The 18619-nt window shown below is 39.9% G+C and overlaps 1 protein-coding gene across 14 annotated transcripts in view; it reads right to left on the bottom strand.

The window, feature by feature from the left end:
* Positions 1–18619, bottom strand: part of Rbfox1 (RNA binding fox-1 homolog 1) — a 1049790-nt gene that overhangs the window by 537911 nt on the left and 493260 nt on the right. The window contains exon 1 of one of the 14 annotated variants that reach the window (XM_051181379.1): positions 14477–14706. The exons of the other annotated variants lie outside the window; for them this stretch is intronic. Coding sequence (XP_051037336.1) covers positions 14477–14494 — 18 coding nt within the window. The 5' untranslated portion in view covers positions 14495–14706. Of the gene's footprint in view, positions 1–14476; positions 14707–18619 lie in introns of those variants that run through there. 14 annotated transcript variants of the gene reach the window in all.

Genomic DNA, 18619 nt, shown 5'->3' with positions numbered 1-18619 from the left:
ATTTCCCTCCTGAGTTGTCTGTTTGCTCTTACCCGTCTATACTGTACACTTTAAAGTTATTTTTCTCTCATTAAGATTTATTAGAGACTGTGTTTTATAAAAGCTCTAATATCGACAAATGGGCAAATGGGTAAAAGTATACCTGAATACTAAAACTGACACAAAATTTACAAACTATGTGAAAATTAGTAACCATGGGAAGGCTTTATGAAATAGTTTCTATAGGAATACATATACAGTAGGATTCCAATGTTTTCATTTCAATATTTAAACTTGCATAAATCATCAAAATAATAATAATACCAATAGCAGAAGCTAGTAGTATGATAACATTGTTATTATTAGTTTCCTATTTTTTAAAATAATATCTAGATATTGATTCAATTCTCAGTAAGAAAGTCATCATTTCTCTTTTGTGAGGCACAGAATGTCCATGATATTATTTTCTTCAGAAATTTTTATAGATTTGCTTTTCAGTGTGTGTGTGTGTGTGTGTGTGTGTGTGTGCGCGCGCATGCGTGTTATGTATGTGAGTGTGCATACAATGGCACAGATATAGTGGTCAGAGGACAATTTGTGGGAATCAGTTCTCTCCTACCTATGGGTCCTAGATCTTGATGACACAAATGCCTTTTTTACTGGGTTACCTCACCAGCTTGCTCAAGACATTTTCTGGTACCCAGTTTTCAGATCACTGAATTCTTCTTACTTCTTTTAGTATTAATTGATTTAGAATCTAAAGGAATTAGAACTTCCTGTATCACGACACTTTCCATCCTCCTTTCTATTTTTTCTTTTTGCCTATCTTCTACCTGGCATTAGTAAGAGGAGAAAAGTACAGAATTGCGTTTGTTTAGTGCTCAGTGGATGCTGAGATGGGTCTACTAAGAGTGTCTGTATCCTCTTTAGTTATCATGCCCACTTAAAACAGAGATAAACTAAAACCCAAGAGCACACAATGAGGGCCTGGCACAGAGTGCTTTGTTACATATGACTGGCCATTTACCAAACCCCTGCTTTTTGAACCACTTACACTATTCTATGTAGAAGACAACTGTGCCCTTCCTCATCTTATACCCACAGAGATTATGAGATTACATGAACTCATTTCACTAGGATAATAATAATGATGGGGAGAGCTAACCTTCATCATACAACTACCTGCCTTCTATGACTTGAAGTAGCTTTCTTGCAATCCATCAGTTGTTCTTCAGTCCAACCTTTAAGAAAGTTGCTAGCCAAGGTTGCTATGCAAACTGCTTAGATATGGTACAGTCTTTGCACTGACTAACTGAAAGGAGTCAGTGAGAATTTAGGATATCTTCTGAGGACCAGTACATGGATGGATGAAGAAAATGTGGTATATATACACAACAGAGTTTTCCTGGGTCATTACAGGAGTAAAACTGGGACAAATGAGATGGCTTTCAATAACTTCAGTTTGATTTCCTGGAATCCACATAAAACTGAAAGGAGAGAACCGATTCTCAAAAGTTGTCCTCTGAACTCCACATGCACATGTACATGCAAAAACAAAAATAAAAACAAAACAAGCAAACAAACCCAAAACCAACCAAACAAACAAACTTTTTTAAAGAGTGAAACTAGCTGGGTAGTGGTGGTGCACACACCTTTGATCCCAGTACTTGGGAGGCAGAGGCAGGCAGATCTTTGTGAGTTCCAGGTCAGCCTTATCTGCAAAGCATTTTGCGGGACATCCAGAACGGGTTACACAAAGAAACACTGTCTCAAAAGAATCAGTCAATCAAACAACAAAGACAAACAAAGAAAACAAAGGAATCAAAGTAGGTAATTTCCAGACAAATGGATAGGATTTAACATTATCAGGTTAAGTGGCAGAAGCCATGTTCAGGAAGACAAATAATACTTTTCTTTCTCATATATGGAATATAAACAGTCAGGAAGAGAAATGAGGAGACTAGTGAGGGGCAAGATGAGAATGTAGAGAAATGGGAGTGGATATGGTCAAAGCACCCAATATATTTCACCAAAAAAAAAAAAAATGTCATATGAAACCTACCACTTTGAACCCAAATGCACACTAATGCCAGTTTTCACGGGAACACTTTTGGCTTCTGTAACCAGCCCTATGCCCAGGACAGTCCCATCGTAGAGATAGGGATAGGCAGGAGCACTGAGTCACTGAGTCTTCACTTTGTAGTATTTTAGCTATCTGTGGACAATCACTACATAATAAACTCAAGAAATAGATGATCCATATATTCGATCAAGTATTTTGAGATGGTGTCCCATGTAGGCCAGGCTTGTCTTGAACACAATGCACAGCTGAGGATGACCTTGAGTTTCTGATCTTCCTATATCAATCTATCAAATGGAATCATGGGTATGGGGATATCTATCTCGTTTTATCAGGTTCTGGGGATGATGGGACCTAGGGTCTTGTAAGCACTCTAGCAACTTAGTGATATACTCAGCCTGATCCACATATCTCAAATAATCTTTCTAACTTTGTTATAGTATATTGGTATTGTTGTATTATCTTTCTATTTAGTAACTTCTTAGTTAGATAATTAGATCATATTTACATATGATCATGGATACCTGTATACAAGATAGAAAAACATGTCTAAGGTTTAATATGATCTGGTATTTCAGGCATCTATTATAGGTCTTAGAATGTGTCCTCTGAAGGTAAGAGGACAATATTATACATTCAAAGAACAGAAGATGCTGATTTAGAATAGAGCATTGCCTTGATCCAAAGGTCATGATTTTAACTATTTTAATGTCATGTAATGTCTCAAAGGAAGCCTGCACATGATAAATGATTGTATATGTTTCAGAGAGCCTTGATCCTGTATGTGTATTTAAGGAGACAGCCAGCCAGAGAGAAAGAATTTTTTTTGGGTGGGGGTGGGGGTGAGGGTGGGGTAGGGAATTAGTCCTTATACAAAAAGTGTCCTGTCTTTTGCAGAAGTTTATGAAGTAATGAATAGTATACCATTTCCCACCTTTTCATTCATTGAATACAATGAGGGAATATGTGAAGCAACAGTGAATGAAAAAGAGGAGAGGGAGAGGGAGGAAGGGAGAGAGAGAGAGAGAGAGAGAGAGAGAGAGAGAGAGAGAGAGAGAGAGAGAGAGAGACCTAGCATTTTACTCTAAACCCTCCATTAACTAATTGTGTTACTGTTCTCATTTGTAGCCTTGGCCTCTTTGATTAGCCTTTTAATTTAGCACATTACCAACACTGTCTTTCCCTGGCTATTCTATCACTGAGCTCATTGATGTTAAATGCCCTTGAAAACACTTGAAATTTCCAGCCACGTTTGCTATTATGAAACTGCTTTGTTTTTCTGAACTTCAACCTCAAGTGCTTTGTAACTTAGCAAAGCAAGGCCATGACTGAGCCACTGCCATTATTCAGAGTCCCCATTCATGTCCAACAAACTGAGAGCTCTGTTGTTCTTTCTCATCTTGTTCCATTCTTCACCTCTCATTGGAGAGTTGGGATAAATAAGTACCAAATTGGTGCTGACTCAGCACATGTGAAGGCTGGAGGAAAATGCTCCCAATAGTGAGCTTAGGGCATAAGACAGCCAAGTCAAGCTAAGTAGGCTTTAGAGGGTCTTAAAGTCCTAGTGGGGAGGATGACTATTCAGTTCTCCAATGCCATTGCAATAGGAAAAAGAGGGGCTGGGGAGATAGTTTAGTAGGTAAAGTGAGAGCAAAAGAACAGGACTTCTATCCCTAGCACCATATAGAAAGTAAGAGAGTAAGGACATGGAAAATTCAGAGTAAGGACATGGAAGATTCAGATGAAGGAACATTATATAATAAGTACATGTAAGCTTTAATAAAGTGGAGTATGGGCTGGAGTAATACCTCAGTCAATAAAATGCTTTTTTTTTTTTTTACAAGCATGAGAGCCTGAATTCAAAGCACCAGAAACCAAAAGCTGGACATAGTGTTCCATGCTTATCTTCCAGCACCAGTGAGTCAGAGACTGGAAGATATTTGGGGCTTGCCGACTAGCCAGTCTAGCCTGACAGGCAAACTTCAGGTTCCAGTGAGAGACACTGCTTTTTGGAGTATGAAAGGTTCTTAGGAATGACATCCAATGTTGACCTCTGGCCTCCACATTCATGCACACGTACATGTACAAATGATAGAATGAATGAAGCAATGAACAATCAGAGAAAGGAAAATACCTCTCACTCTTGCCCAACCTAGATTCTTTCCTTGTTCTCATTCCAGAATGCGTGTGGTGAGTAAAACTCTCTGACATTAAAGAAGATGCAATGGGTCTCCAACCATCTGCATTGCTTAGTCTTCTGCCATAGCAGAAATTTCTCTCCATGCACACTCTTTCTTGTAGAGCTGTGACCATCCTGACCCACTGGCCCTTCTTGCTTGCAAACACCTTCTTTACTACATGTCCCAACACTCTTCCACCTCACAATCTCTTCCTTACTCTCAGGTCCTAGCTAAAAGGTGATCTCATTACTAAAGCCTACCCAATCGATCTAAAGTCAAATACTTGTTTTATTTTAAGTTGTCTCATTGCAATCTATCACTGCAATGTTTATTTATTTGTCAATCACTTCTCTGGAGAAATCACCCCTTCCTCAACTTCCTTAACCTTTAGGGTCATATCTGTTCTCAGCTTTCCCAACAGTGAATTCTCAATTTGGGATTGGATGTAAAGTCTCAGCTCCTGCTTCAAGGGTTCAGAAAAACCCCAAAGAACACAAAAAACAGTTCTTAGATGAGTTGTACAGTGTGTCTGTATGTTTCTATGCCTGTGGGAAGTCTGCATAAAGGCACACAAGTTACCTTTTGGGGGCAATAAAAAGAAAACTAAGTCAGAGAAACTGAGTCAGACCACGGTGTTGTACTCTGGCCTGGAGCCATCTGTTATCTTGAGAATTTTCAGATGTGTGAATCAAAGTCTTTCCCTCTTGATCACAGCTTATTTCTACAACAATGCTTTTTAGGTATCATGCTACAAATGCTTTATTTACTTGTCTTGTTCATTTGTTTCCATCTTTATCTTGTCTTGTGTCATATCTGATTCCTTGTCTGCACACAGGTTTATCAAGATTGGGGTCATTTTCTGTTTACTGTGTCTTGAGAACTTAGGAAACATAAGATCTGATACACAGAAAACTGTCAATAAACATATTTATCAATTAATAAATTTGTAAGCAGAGTTCTCCTTGTACAGTTTTTCACTAAGACAATCATCATGGATAGAAACTCTGTGAGCTCCCACATGGTTACCTTCCCCCACCACCATTACCACAAATAAGAAGGTGCTGCCATTCTGTAAAAATTCCCAGCACGATTCAGAGGCAGAAGCAACAACTATAGGTAGGCAGGATAAGACACTCCTACAAACTTCACCATATTCACATTCTGTCATGAGTTCTAGTCAGAAGCTTTAACCTAGGAATTAGCATTGTCTCTCCTATAGATAGAGATCTGAATATGAGATAAATTGCATATCATGCTTTAAAAATAATACTAAAGGGTTGATGTAGATGGCTCTGTCAGTGAATCTCTTGCTACAAAAGCATGAAAATTGGACATGAACGCCCAGACAATGCATGTGCCACACATTTATAATCCCAAGCCTGGGATGGCAGAAGTCACTGGGGGGTCAGTGACCTGTCAGCCTAGCCTAATTAGTAAGTCTCAGATCAATGATAGACCCTGCCAAATAATAAAAGGTGCTACTTTTCTGAGGAACAACATCTGAAGATGACTTTTGGCCTCTGAATGCACTTAGACACAAGTCTACCACTCACATATGAAAAACATTAATTCAAAAACAAAAAGAGCATTCTACTAGAGGCATTTTAGGAGTACAAGTACCCCTTACTATGTTCAGTGCTCTAAATATTTTATTATGGGGAGTCTAGGGAGTCCCCTTTCTTTCTGTCCATGCTTCTTTCTCTGTCTCTCTCTCTCTCTCTCTCTTTGTTTTGTTGTTGTTGTTTTGTTTGTTTGTTTTGTTTTGTTTTTCAAGAGAGGTATTCTCTGTAGCTTTGGAGCCTGTCCTGGAACTAGCTCTTTTAGACCAGGCTGTCCTTGAACTCACAGAGATCTGCCTGCTTTTGCCTCCCAAGTGCTGGGATTAAAGGCGTGTGCCACCACCACCCAGCTTCCATGCTTATCTCAATATATGCACACACACACACACACACACACACACACACACAGACACATACACACAGACACACATACACACACACACTCATACGTGCTTTCATATTCTATTCTTATCTCAATCCACCTCCCATCATCCAACCTATTGGCAAGGCAATGAAAGAGGGCAAAGAACATCTTTCAAATAACCACAATGGGAGAATCAGAAAGGTCAGCATGTCAAGGTAACAAGTGGTAGGGACACAATACCCCAGACTGAGGGTGTGACTTTAAATGTTAGGATGGGTGGCTTATGAGAACCAAAATTCAGAGATTTCCCTGTTCCTGGAGCTTATCCACAGCATCACTAGGAATGGCATTAAATTTCTCCACATCACTTCTACCCCATTCTCTTCCTATACCTGTCTCTCAATTGTTTTTCCTCTCTCTAAGATGTCTGAGGATAATAAATGGGAAACACAATGTGTGATTCTCTCTCTGCTTGTCCTAAAAGCTTCCTCTTTCTTAGTTGTCAAAACAATCCCCAAATTATCTTCTTGGTATTGAATATCAATTTTTCAATTTGTGCTTCTCTGAAAGGGGACTCAGGTTTGAACAGAAACTAATTTCCGTACGTCATCCAAACAGCATCATCTGATCAAGCATTTGTCAGAAAGTTTGGGAAATTTTCTAAGGGTATGTGAAACACCACTCAAAATGTAAACTAGAAACAGAAGGGACATTTTACAGCAAACCCATTTTTATTGCTCTCCAAAGAAAACAAAACAAAATGTACAATCACACAAAGTTGGCCCATTTCTATGTGTAAAACATCAAAAGGAAGCATGTTTAATCTTTTATATTAATACTCCATAGGCTTTGTCTATATGTGTTCATGTATAAAATTTGTCTTGTGCCTAGAGCTCCCTACTTTTACTAGATGGTTTTTGTGTCCTCTGATGCACAGCTTTCTTTCTGTTTTTTGCCCTACAGAGTTGAACCATGATTTCTTGGAAGACTCTTTAAACACAAGAATTCAATGAGTTCAGTGTCATTATTATATTGGGAAGAAAAATGGATGAGACTTTATGCTACAAGTCACTTTACAGACAAAGAAGAATGTGCGTGTAAACAAAATTTCAGAAAAATACAAAAAAGTACTGATCAATTTACATCAATGGCTTCTGGGTGCTGAAGCGGAAAATAACATATTCCTCCCTCTGCCAGACAGTCTGCAGTGAGTAGAGGCCAAGAATGGTTAAGCCAGGGGGAAGACATAAGTCACAAAAGCACTCCTGCTCATTCTCTTTGTGTCTATCTAATTCCCTCCTATCAGTCTGCAGGTGGAGAGAATCATGGGGGCTTGGCACTCTCTTCTGCCTGTATAAAATCTGTACTAGTGGCTACTTCTGATCTAAAGATGCTTTGGAAACTAGCCTGTTCCAAATGCTTAAAGGGACCTGTAGGAAGTCTGGATGCTCAATTGTTGTCATTGCTTTTCCTTTATTATCATATATTAAATATACATAATTGATTTCATGATAACATGTTTCTACATGTATAGAAAGTTATTTTGATCATTCACATCCCCATTACTCTTGTCTGTCCCCTCACAGGGCTGCTGATCCCTTTCTTCTTATTCTAGGTACCCTGTAGTTTCATGTCTTTGTTTTTTTGTTTTTTTTTTTTTTTTAATGACTCAATTTGTTGTTTCATCGGGTTTATTTACAGAAGCACAAATACCTTATCAGTGGCTATACCACTGAAGAAAAACATGTCTTTCTTCTATAGCTATTAACATCCTATAACTCCTCAGGGAGATAAGACATCATGAATCCCACCCCGTTATTGATAGGATCAACTTTGTGAGGGTCCTGAACACATAAAGCCACAGCTGATGAGACAGCAACACTGAAATGGGAATGTCATGCCAGAAGACATCATTCAACCACACTCACTTTTCCCTCCAGCTCTTATATTTCTGATTGCTCTTTCAGAATACCCCTTAGCTTTGGGGTCAGGGGATGATGTAGATGTGCCATTAATGACTGAGCACTCAAAAGTCAGTTATTCTCATTAATTTGAGTAGTTATGAATCTGTGCGATTAACTGATGATTCTTTGATCAAGGGCAAAAGAAGTGGGTGGGAGAGAGGTATGACGGTGAGTGTTTGGAAGAATCAAGGGTACTTGTGCCACTGATGACACAGAGTCCAGAGAGGGCAACTAAGCACAAGTTGCTGTGTCGTGTCAAGAGCCAGAAGGCATCCTTCATTCCAATCCTTGGTCTGCTGTTTCTATTTTCCTTATCCCTCAGCTAAAGACACAAATCAACAAGTACAAGTGCTAAATGAACTGGCTAGACCAACAGAAATGTATTTTTGAGGTAGAAGTCAAAGGAGCCATCCTTGTGGTGCTGGGGCATTTTCTACAGGACTCTAGAGTCATAGAAATCAGAAACTCTCAACTTGGCATGAAGGACTGAAATTGTCCAGCCTTGATATGTGGGTTTATTACACCTTGTTTGTTATGCCACATTTTGCTGATATCCCTGGGAGGTCTGTTCTTTTCTGAAGGGAAATGGAGGAGGAGATCTGGGGCAGAGGGGAGGTTAGGAGCTGAGAGGAGTGGAGGAAGGAAAAACTACAGGGCCTGGATGTAATGCCTCAGAGAGGAATGCATTTAAAAAATAATAATTAAAAAAAAAAGTTTATCCCAAGCAGCTATGCTTCCTCTGCTGCTAACATATTTTAAAATAATTCAATGAATGAAGCAGCTAACTTGAAGAAAAACAGAGAAAACATTGGCCACCAGAGTGTGAGTTGAACCTGAGATGGGAGGCAACCTTGAATCAAATATGCAGAATCAAGCTAAAAAAAAAAAAAAAAAAAAAAAAAAAACCATTGGCAGATTTGTGCATTGTTATCAACAGGAAATGCAAATTAGCATTCAAATCTCGATGACCATAATCTCTTCACCATTTCAACACCTTTTGAACTACCTATATAACCTTCCGTGGCCCAGCAGTAAACTACAACATGCCAGCAGAAACACTTTAGAGTTGAAGACACAGTTGAGCACATGTTGGAATATCCATGGCCTAGATTACAGTCTACCCAGGAAGGAAGGAAGCTGGTGTAAGAAAAAAAAAAAATACAAAGTGCACTGAACGTTAAGTGACAAATGCAGGTTAGCCCTGAAACACTGTGGCCACACGTTACGGAAGGAAATTTCCTTGTCTGGGGTGCATGTCTTCTCATGTTAACAGATCAGAAACTGAGATGCACTCTGCCACTGACATGTGCTTTTCATATGATAGTGTCCCTGTCTCCGCAAAGCAGAGACATAATCAACCCCAATGATAGACCAAAGTGTGCCTCCAAGCCTTATCATCTGTGCTGCTGTTTCTCTGAGCTGAGAAAATAATGATCTTAGAAAACCACCTTCACATATATAATCAGTTTTCATATTGAGATAATTTCTATTTTAGGAGTTAAAAGAATTGGTATTTTTCATTTTTTAGCCCTAAAATACTAAAAATTCTAAAAGAAAAAAAGAGTAGAAAGGAAATTGGAAAGGAAATTGAGAGAGTGTTAAAAAATGGATGCCAAAGAAGGAAGGTCTGGGTGAGTGGCAGATAGGACATGAAAGAGGTAAAGAGACTGGACATTATACAAGGATTGTGAGGCAGATGTCAGGGAGCTGATTCTATTAAAACACATTTGTTCAAAAACATCACAATGATATGCCGTTCCTTATTTGCTCATCTAAAACAAAAGAAAAAAAGATGTGTATTGTTAGTTTGAAATAAACAGGGAAAACAGATCTCACACTGAAAGTCAGGCAAGCCATATCTGCCCTATGGAAGTCTAAACAACAGGCACCGTGGCCAAAGAGCCCATTATCAGTTCATTCTTCCTCTGCCATCTATGCAACTCTGGAATGTGGAACTTACAAATCATGTTGTCTGCACTCAGTGTATGATGAAGTTCTAAAATATGCTGTAAGTGTTCAGAACAGAGGAATCAGAGTGCAGCAGATGATTCTAGAAATCAAGAAAAGGGTAGAAAAGCAGCGCTATGCCATGGGTCACTCAGGCATCTTGGGAAGTTCATTCACAGCCCGAGGAGGATCTGAACAGCTGGTCATTGGCTTGTGTCAAGGGTGACAGATAGAAGATTCTTGGGGCCTTACAGGAAGAACAATGTGTTATGCTCTATCCTCTGCTGTAAATGACTGGATCACTGTTGTCAACACACAGATGCCGTGTCTGATCCTACTGTCTCCTTCTTAGTACTTTTCACAATAACTCTAAAATGCTCTACCTGTTGTCTTGTCCTTTGGTTTTAAGGTCAGATTTATGGGTTTAGAGGCATGATTTCTCAAAGAAAAATATTTCTAAAAGGGCAAAGATAACATGCAACAAAAAATCCAAAATTAAAAGCAAAACCAAAAATTGTATCTGTGTTTGATAGCACATGCCAAAAGTCTGACTCAAGAGATGGTGTCAGAACAGAGGCCATGTTGAGAGTTATAGTGACACCCTGTCTCAAAAACATAAAAACAACAACAATAAAAGCAATAAAAAGAAAGAATGAAGATTTTAAAACTGTATAGATTATATAAGTATGTGTGCATATACCTATACATAGATACACACACACACGCACACACATATATACATACACACATACATACAGATATCAGGGATGGCACGCTAGCTCAGTCAGTAAAGGTGCTTACAGCAGAATAGAGCCTGAGAACCTGAGTTTGATCCCCAGGAACCACAAGATGAAAGGGAAAAAGCTAGCACCCACAGGTTGTCCTCTGACCTCCACACATGTGCTGTGGCATGCAAGCCCCCCCCACACAAAATAAATGAGTAAACATAGTAACTGTTATAAAGATCATAAGAATGTTGGTAGACACATAAAAGCGAGGTGAAAAGAAATAAAATAGAAATGGTTCTTTTCATACAAAGTAAAGAAGAATAAAAAATTAAGAAATCAGATAGCAGAGACCCGTTTCTCTGAAAGGCACATTGCATGTCTACGGATGTGAAGAAACACACAGGACCTATAGCATCTAGTCCCAGAATTCCATGAGGGAGTCTCTGTTCTCACTTGCTGTGCCAGCACTGGTGAAAAAAGTAACCAGGGCAGAGCAGGGGGCTGCACTGATCAAGCAGTGTGAGTCTAACCAGCCATGGTAATATACACCTGCCATCCTACAACTTGAAAAGTTGAGGCAAGAGGATGGCCAGTTGGAGGCCACAGCAGGCTGACAAAATAATGAAGCCCTGTCTCAAAACAAACAAACAAAAAACAACAAACAACCCCCCCCAAGCAAAACTGTTTTGGTCTTATTTTCTGTAACCTGGTGTCCAGCACTTTTGCTATGGAGTTCAATATCTGGGAATCTTGTGGGGGAATACTCCTCTAACTTACTAAACCCAAGTGTGGGCAGTCAAAACCATCAGGGTGTCATTCAGCAGGGAGAGCAAACCCAGCTTTCATTGCCCTGAACACCAACTTGTCATCACTTACAGAAAATGAAGTATTAGGAAAATGACTACTGTTATTTGTCTTAAGGAAGGGCTTCTTAAAGAAAACTAGGAGCATGCATACCAAAGGGGCTGAATGTTCCCTGGCCAACAATTATGGCATCAACTGAGTTCCTAACTCACTATCTGAAGCTTTGCTTTGCCTGTCCAAAATGGCCAGAGAGAATACTACTTCTCACCCTGTTCCTCCAGGCCCCAACAGGAAGTTCTCATTTCATATGACCATGGTCACTAGAACCCCTTGCAGTGAACACAGTTGGGGAGTTGCATTTAAAGAGACAGCTTTACCAATTCTAGAGTCAACAAAGGCCATCCAACTGATGTGAAATATCTCCCAACCATCTATCCCTAACTCTTCATCCTCATCTCTGTGTCCATGACAGATGGACAGTCTATTTTCACACACTGATAGAGATGAGGCTCATTTTCCTAAAGCAAGATGAGCTCTTAAGCAGAAATATTAAATGTTTTTGGAGTATCTGTATTTACAGACTGGGAGACAAGGGCAGAGACCGCATTTCAAACAGGGAAAAAAAGAAAAGAGCAAAAATTCCCTGAAACCTCACAGCACTCACGCTGGCCTGCTAATTCACGTCTCCTTAAACAGCACACATCCAGCTGTTCCAATTTAAAGAGCCTGCCATTTTTTTTTTCTTTCCTTTTTTTTTTTTTTGAATGCTCGGCAAAGATGAAAACAACACCACCAACATTCAGAACTAAAGATGTAAATAGAAGAGTGAAATTCAGGGGCAGGCAGGTAAGTAACCATTTTCAGTTTGATAAATGCAGTTAATAAAAACGTGTGGCACATCAAAGCAGGGGTCAGACGGGAGAACAGGAAGTGAGAGGCTCAGCTTTGAGAAGACCAGAATCAGTGACCTCAAGGAGTAAGTCAGCAAGCCTCTGCCTTGACCCTGGGAGTAGGTCTGAGACAGTCTATGGTTTCCCCCTGCTTTGCCTTGCAAATGTGCATGGCCATAAGAGGCAGCTGACTCAATAAATAAAGCCAGCAACACCACCAAGGTACTCAGAGTAAAGAGGTAGCTGGTCACTCTATAAGCAAACATAGCCTAAGGCATTTAAACAAAATTAATTAACCAGAATCTGCTCATAAAGTAAGAACCCCAAATAGGCTCCTTAAAAACACTGTTATTTCATGAATGACTCAAGTGGTGATTTCCTGCAATGACTTACGCTTTAATACTTAAAAATTCAACGTTTGCAAACATTCAAAATTTTCACAGGAGCAACAGCAACAACAAACTGGTGTTATTAATCATGGATTAATCAGAAGAAGTGAGAGGCAACAGAGATAAAACCACCTCTGTTAATCTTATTGGATTTTTCTATTTCTAAACACTTCTTAAAGCTAAGCATGTTTAAAGGGAATTTTTGTCCTGAAATTAAGACAAAATGATACAAAGGCCTATCTCCAAGGGCTGGAGTTGTTTGGATTCAACTCTACAAAACTGGGGAGAAAGGGAGTTAGTTTCCATAACAGAACACAAGCAAACAAAAGGGGAGGGGCTGAGCAATGTCTAATTCACAGGAGGGGTGTATCCAACTGAGAGACTGAGATACTAGCAAAGGTCAAAGGGCAGAGGTGATTAAGGAAGAATTCAACAAAGAGACCTTTCCCTTCCCAGCAAAGAGAAGTTCAAGGCTATGACTTCAACAAGAAAAGTGGCTGGAAGGAGTGGGAAGAGGTTTTTCTAAGTCTTCTGAAAACCAAAATCTGACAGTGATGACAGCGATAACATAAAGGGGTCAACTTCTTTTACATCTCTCTCTTCCCTCAGTCTCTAACATAAATTGGCAGAACTTGGCCCTTTGACTGGGAAAATTTCACACATGTCCTTTATTGGTCAAAGTAAACTAAGATGAGATGTATACCTTTGTCCTCCCAGCAGAAGAGAGGCATTTTTATAAGCCATTCATGCTAGGACACATTTTTTTTTCCCAATTACTTCAACAGTTAGCTATTATCATCTATAGTAACAGGCCACTACTTTTGTGTGCTTATTTAATGCCACATCTTATAAAGATAATTATATATATTTATTAATAAAGAAGAAAAAGAACATCTAAATCTACCTCTGGCCAGAGCATTCTCATAGCGGGTACACACACACACACACACACACACACACACACACACACATACACTTAAAGCAAAAAAATAATACTCAGCTATCAGCTACAGCACTCAAAGCCAACATGAGAGCCAACATGAGAAATAAGTAGTTATTCACACAGGAAAATATATGTAAAACAGAGCCATCATTTCTCAGCACCCTGCTTTGTAATTAAATGTAATTCTGCACAGCTACAAGTGAGAGAGAATTTGCTCCATGCTGAAAACGGCATTCCTAGATCTGCTCTTTAGTCTGAATTCACCATCCATGTCTCAAGAAAAAGGAAAGCAACGTATTCTCCCACTCCACACATACACACATACCCGCCTGCACGAGTGCGGACACACACACACACACACATACACACACACACACACACACACACACACACACACACACACACGAGAAAATAAAATTGTAGCTCAGCGCTAATGAAGCAAGTCTTGTCTAACTCCCACTGGAAAAGCTTGCACATGTACCGTAGCCATGCAAGATTATCCTGCATCGGCATAATCACCTTACACGAAATGCGATTACTCTAGGCTGCAATTTTTATCCCCGAAGTCAATTTATTAATCAGAGAAAGACAGAAAGAATGAGAGAGAGAGAGAGAAAGAGAGAGAGAGAGAGAAAGAGAGACTACCTACCCACAAATACATCATCATCTTGCAAGAGAAATCAAAGGCTCTGTCAGCAAACAGAAGTCTCCTCACTTCACCAAGAGTATCTGGAAGAAAAACTGAAAACCACTCGGTAGAGATTCTTGCCTTTTCCTGCCAAGTCCTCAGAGTCCCTCTTATTTCCTTACACCAGGTTTGCTATGCTTGTTTATGAGTTTATCAGGACAGCATTCCTTCAGTGCCAATGTGTGTGGAGTGACTTGCTCCAGGGCTGCTTGCTTCTCTCTCTCTCTCTCTCTCTCTCTCTCTCTCTCTCTCTCTCTCTCTCTCTCTCTCTCTCCTCTCATCTCCCTCCCCTCCTCCCTCCTCTTTCCTTTCCCTTCCTAACTCTTGCCTTTTCTTCTCCCTGTAGTCAAGACTGCTTAAGTAACAATTCTTGGTGTGGCTGTCTCATGAGCAAATCCAGGCACTTTAAGCGGCAAGTAACAGTGGCAACCCAGACACTGTTGAAACTGGCAATGGTGAGGGTGATGATAATAATAACAATAACAACAACAACAATAATAATAGTAACAGCTCAGTGCCACCACTAAAGGCAGGTGCTACAGCGGTTCCTGACAGTCAGTAGGAGATTCCCAAAGTCCCTACTGGAGAAATTTATTGGAGGGCTGCTTGCTCCTCCTGAGGCAAGCATATCGGCACAGAGCTGGTGACTCTGAGATTTTTTTTTTTTTTTTTTTAACTCAAAGTAAAGCTTCAGCTGCAGAGAAAAGAACATGTGCCTCTCCCGGCTTCCCCTTTATCTCTTTAAATGTACTTCAGATAAAAGCAGCATCCAGTTAGGTCAAGGCCTCCCCAGACTCATTGCTCTTCACACCACATGCTCAGCACACTTGTCTACAGCCATCTACCGGCTCCATTGTGTTACTGCAGGCTCAGAGGCTGCAGGTCTTGCTTGCTGCAGCAGCTGCTGCCTGTCCATGTCTGCCTTGCATGGCTTTCAGGCTGGGTGTGTATAGGAATCTGGAAGGGGGAGAAGAAAAAATGGCCTTGGGAGCCTGTGTGTCAGTCTATCAAATCAAAAGAAAAGCCAACTCCCACCAGGCACACTCAGTAAATGGAAAGCTCCAAAGACTTGCTAGCATGAATGTTTAGCCTTCCTAAACCAAGGGGAAGGAATTATGCACATGTCTCCAGAAGCAGAACTGATCTTGATGTCGAGTATGTGGAGTTGATTGTGCTCGTATATGTGTGTGCATGCGTGTGTGTGTGTGTGTGTGTGTGTGTGTGTGCTTTCTTTATTTTATTTTATTTTTGTCCCTTATCCTTTGCAATTGCAGACCTGGGAAATTTTGCAGGGTGCATAAAACTTGATCATGTTGACAGGGTCTCCTTAGAAAATCCACAGACTAGATGCAAAGCTAAGATTTTTTGAAATTATTCAAAAATAAAATTGCCCATGAATCAATTCCCCTTTATTAGTTGTTCTTTTTTAATCCATTTAAAATTGTATACTTTATCTTGAAAATTATCTCCATTACTGAAATGCATCGTGAAGGAGAGGATGGGGAATACAATTTGCCCAGCATATTAATTGATGCAGAACTCAATTATTGATATATGGATAAGGGAGAAATGAATATTAAAACACATGGTAGCCTTTAAGGGAAAGGGAAATGATGAACTTGTGTTCAGATTGGAGCCTTGGTCATTAGTCACATCATACAGAGGAAACCATGGAATTAAATCTCTCATTCATTTACATTTCTCCTTAAAACTATAGAAGGCAAAATGTCACCTAAATAATTAAGGTGCATTAGCTAAATTGTGGAGTCATCTCCAGAGCTGAGTAGGTGGTGAGGCACCTGTTAAAGCATCCCATTGACAGTGCCATAGCCAAGGAGGTGTGAAGAGCAGTGACCACATAGTCTTATTAACTAGTGACCAACAGATGCCCAGCAATGGCAACTTCAGAAGAATCAAATTTAAGTCACAAAGTCCCCAGCTGGAAAACATGCAAATCATGGGGCATAGATGATGGAGAAAGCACAGTAGAGTGTTTGCTTTGCAAACCAAGTGACCTTACTTGGATTCCCAGAACCTACAGAAAACAGCTGGGAATAGTGGCTCATACTTGAAATTTTGGGGCTGGGGAGGTAGAGACAGATCCTTGGGGTTAACTAGTCAATCAGCTTGTTCCAGGTAAAACTGAGAGACCCTGTCGCAACAAATGAAGGCTAGAATAACTAAAGAAGATATCCAAGGTTAACATCAGGTTTTCACACACAGAGATACCTCCATACACATGCAAATATGTATGCACACACTTGCAAATCACATGTATTCATGAACCTATCTGTACCTGCAATATTCAAGTCCCTCAAATATAGTAAATACCATGAAGAGAAAAGTGATTAAGTGTCCTGTCTCGGCAGGGGTTCTTGAGTTAAAGAACATCCAATGTGCAAACCAGGACATTCCAAGCCAATACACTCTTTGTCATTATCATTATGAAAAGCAATGAGGGACTGCCAAGATGATTTAGTGGGCAAAGACACTGCCTCAAGCCTGAATATTCCAATTTGACCCCTGAGACTCACATGGTGGGAGAAGCAGACTGATTCCTGCAAGTTGTCCTCTGATCTCCATGTGGTGTGAACACACACACACACAAACACACACACACACACACACACACACACACACACACACACTAAGACAATTTTTTATGTGAATAAGGGAGTCTCTCTTCCCTGTTACTTCTTTTGATGGAGATCTTCACTGCATATTAGCACCACAACTTTTCCATGTGTCCCTTGTACATAAGGTAAACTTGGGGAAAATATCCAAGCATCCTATTCCTTTGCTTCTTGCATGCATGAGTTCATCTGTTGATTCTGGAACCTGCTTGTCCCATCTCATGGGAGGTACTGGATGACAGTGGTGGCAAGGAAGGACACAGACATCTCAAATCAGAGGACAACAAACAGCCTGAAGATATATTTCATTTGGGCAGCATGTGTTCTTTAAATATAATCATATTGTCAATATTTAAATACCCAGGACTCTCCATAAGAAAATCTGGATGCACTCTTCAGAAACATCAGCTATCCCGTGATGTCAGGCTGGCTTTTCATAGGTGTGACTGTGGGTTGGTACAGATCTTAACTGACAATGTCTGCTCCTCCAATTGCTTCAGCTCTAATGTTAGCTGGCACTTTTTTGCCTAGCAATCTGGACTTTCAAGTTAAATCTATGAATTTTTGAGATGATCTGGGATGTGAACATATACATATATGCAAACACACTACTTTAGATGTGGATTTCAATAGCACTGTTGTAATTTTTTCCTTTAATGTCCCTAAACTCATTATATTTTATCTGTCTGCCTATTTACCATCTTTCTATCCATCCATTAATTTATCTCTCCTGGAATCCATGTAACAACCCATCTAGTTATATTTTAAGTTGATAGACAGATATGGCCCTATGTGTTTCCTTTAATTGTATTGAAATATTCTTAAACTTTAATTATATTTTCTTGCTCACCACTGTTCATGTGATTTGATACTATCACATGTCTTCTCATTCACTTTCTTAAGTTTTCTATGTCCATGATCCTTGGATCAGATATATATGGGTGCTTTAGGGTAGTGTCATTCCAAGTCCTTATGAAAGTATGTGGAAGAGATCACATGTGGAAGAACGAAATAATGATGACTACAAGTGGGCAGAAGTTCCTGTGTCCTAGGAAGATGGCTGCATGGTTCCCCTAGGAATGCTTGATTTTAGTCATCAGCTGAATGGCCAACAGAGAGCCTGCATGAGGCTGACCTAGAACCTCTGCACATATGTTGCAGTATTACCTTGATCTTCTTGCAAGACTCCTAATAGAGGGAGTAGGGGCTATCTCTGACAATCTAATACTTGCTTTGGGGATCCTTTCCTTCTCCTTGTTTGCCTTACCCAGCCTTAGTAGGAGAGGAAGTGCCTAGTCTTACTGCAACTTGATATGCAATGGCTGGCTGATAATACATGGGAAAACTGTACTTTTTTTTAGGAGAAAGGAGGAGTGGGGGAGGGAACTGGGGAAGAGGTCTGAAAGGAGAAATTGGAGGGAGGGAAAACTGAGATTAGGCGGGGAAAATTAATTAATCAATTCATAAAAAT

The sequence above is a fragment of the Phodopus roborovskii genome, unplaced genomic scaffold (genome assembly GCF_943737965.1).
Source record: "Phodopus roborovskii unplaced genomic scaffold, PHOROB, whole genome shotgun sequence".
Taxonomy (NCBI): Eukaryota; Metazoa; Chordata; class Mammalia; order Rodentia; family Cricetidae; genus Phodopus; species Phodopus roborovskii.
This window is presented reverse-complemented; position numbering and strand designations above follow the sequence as displayed.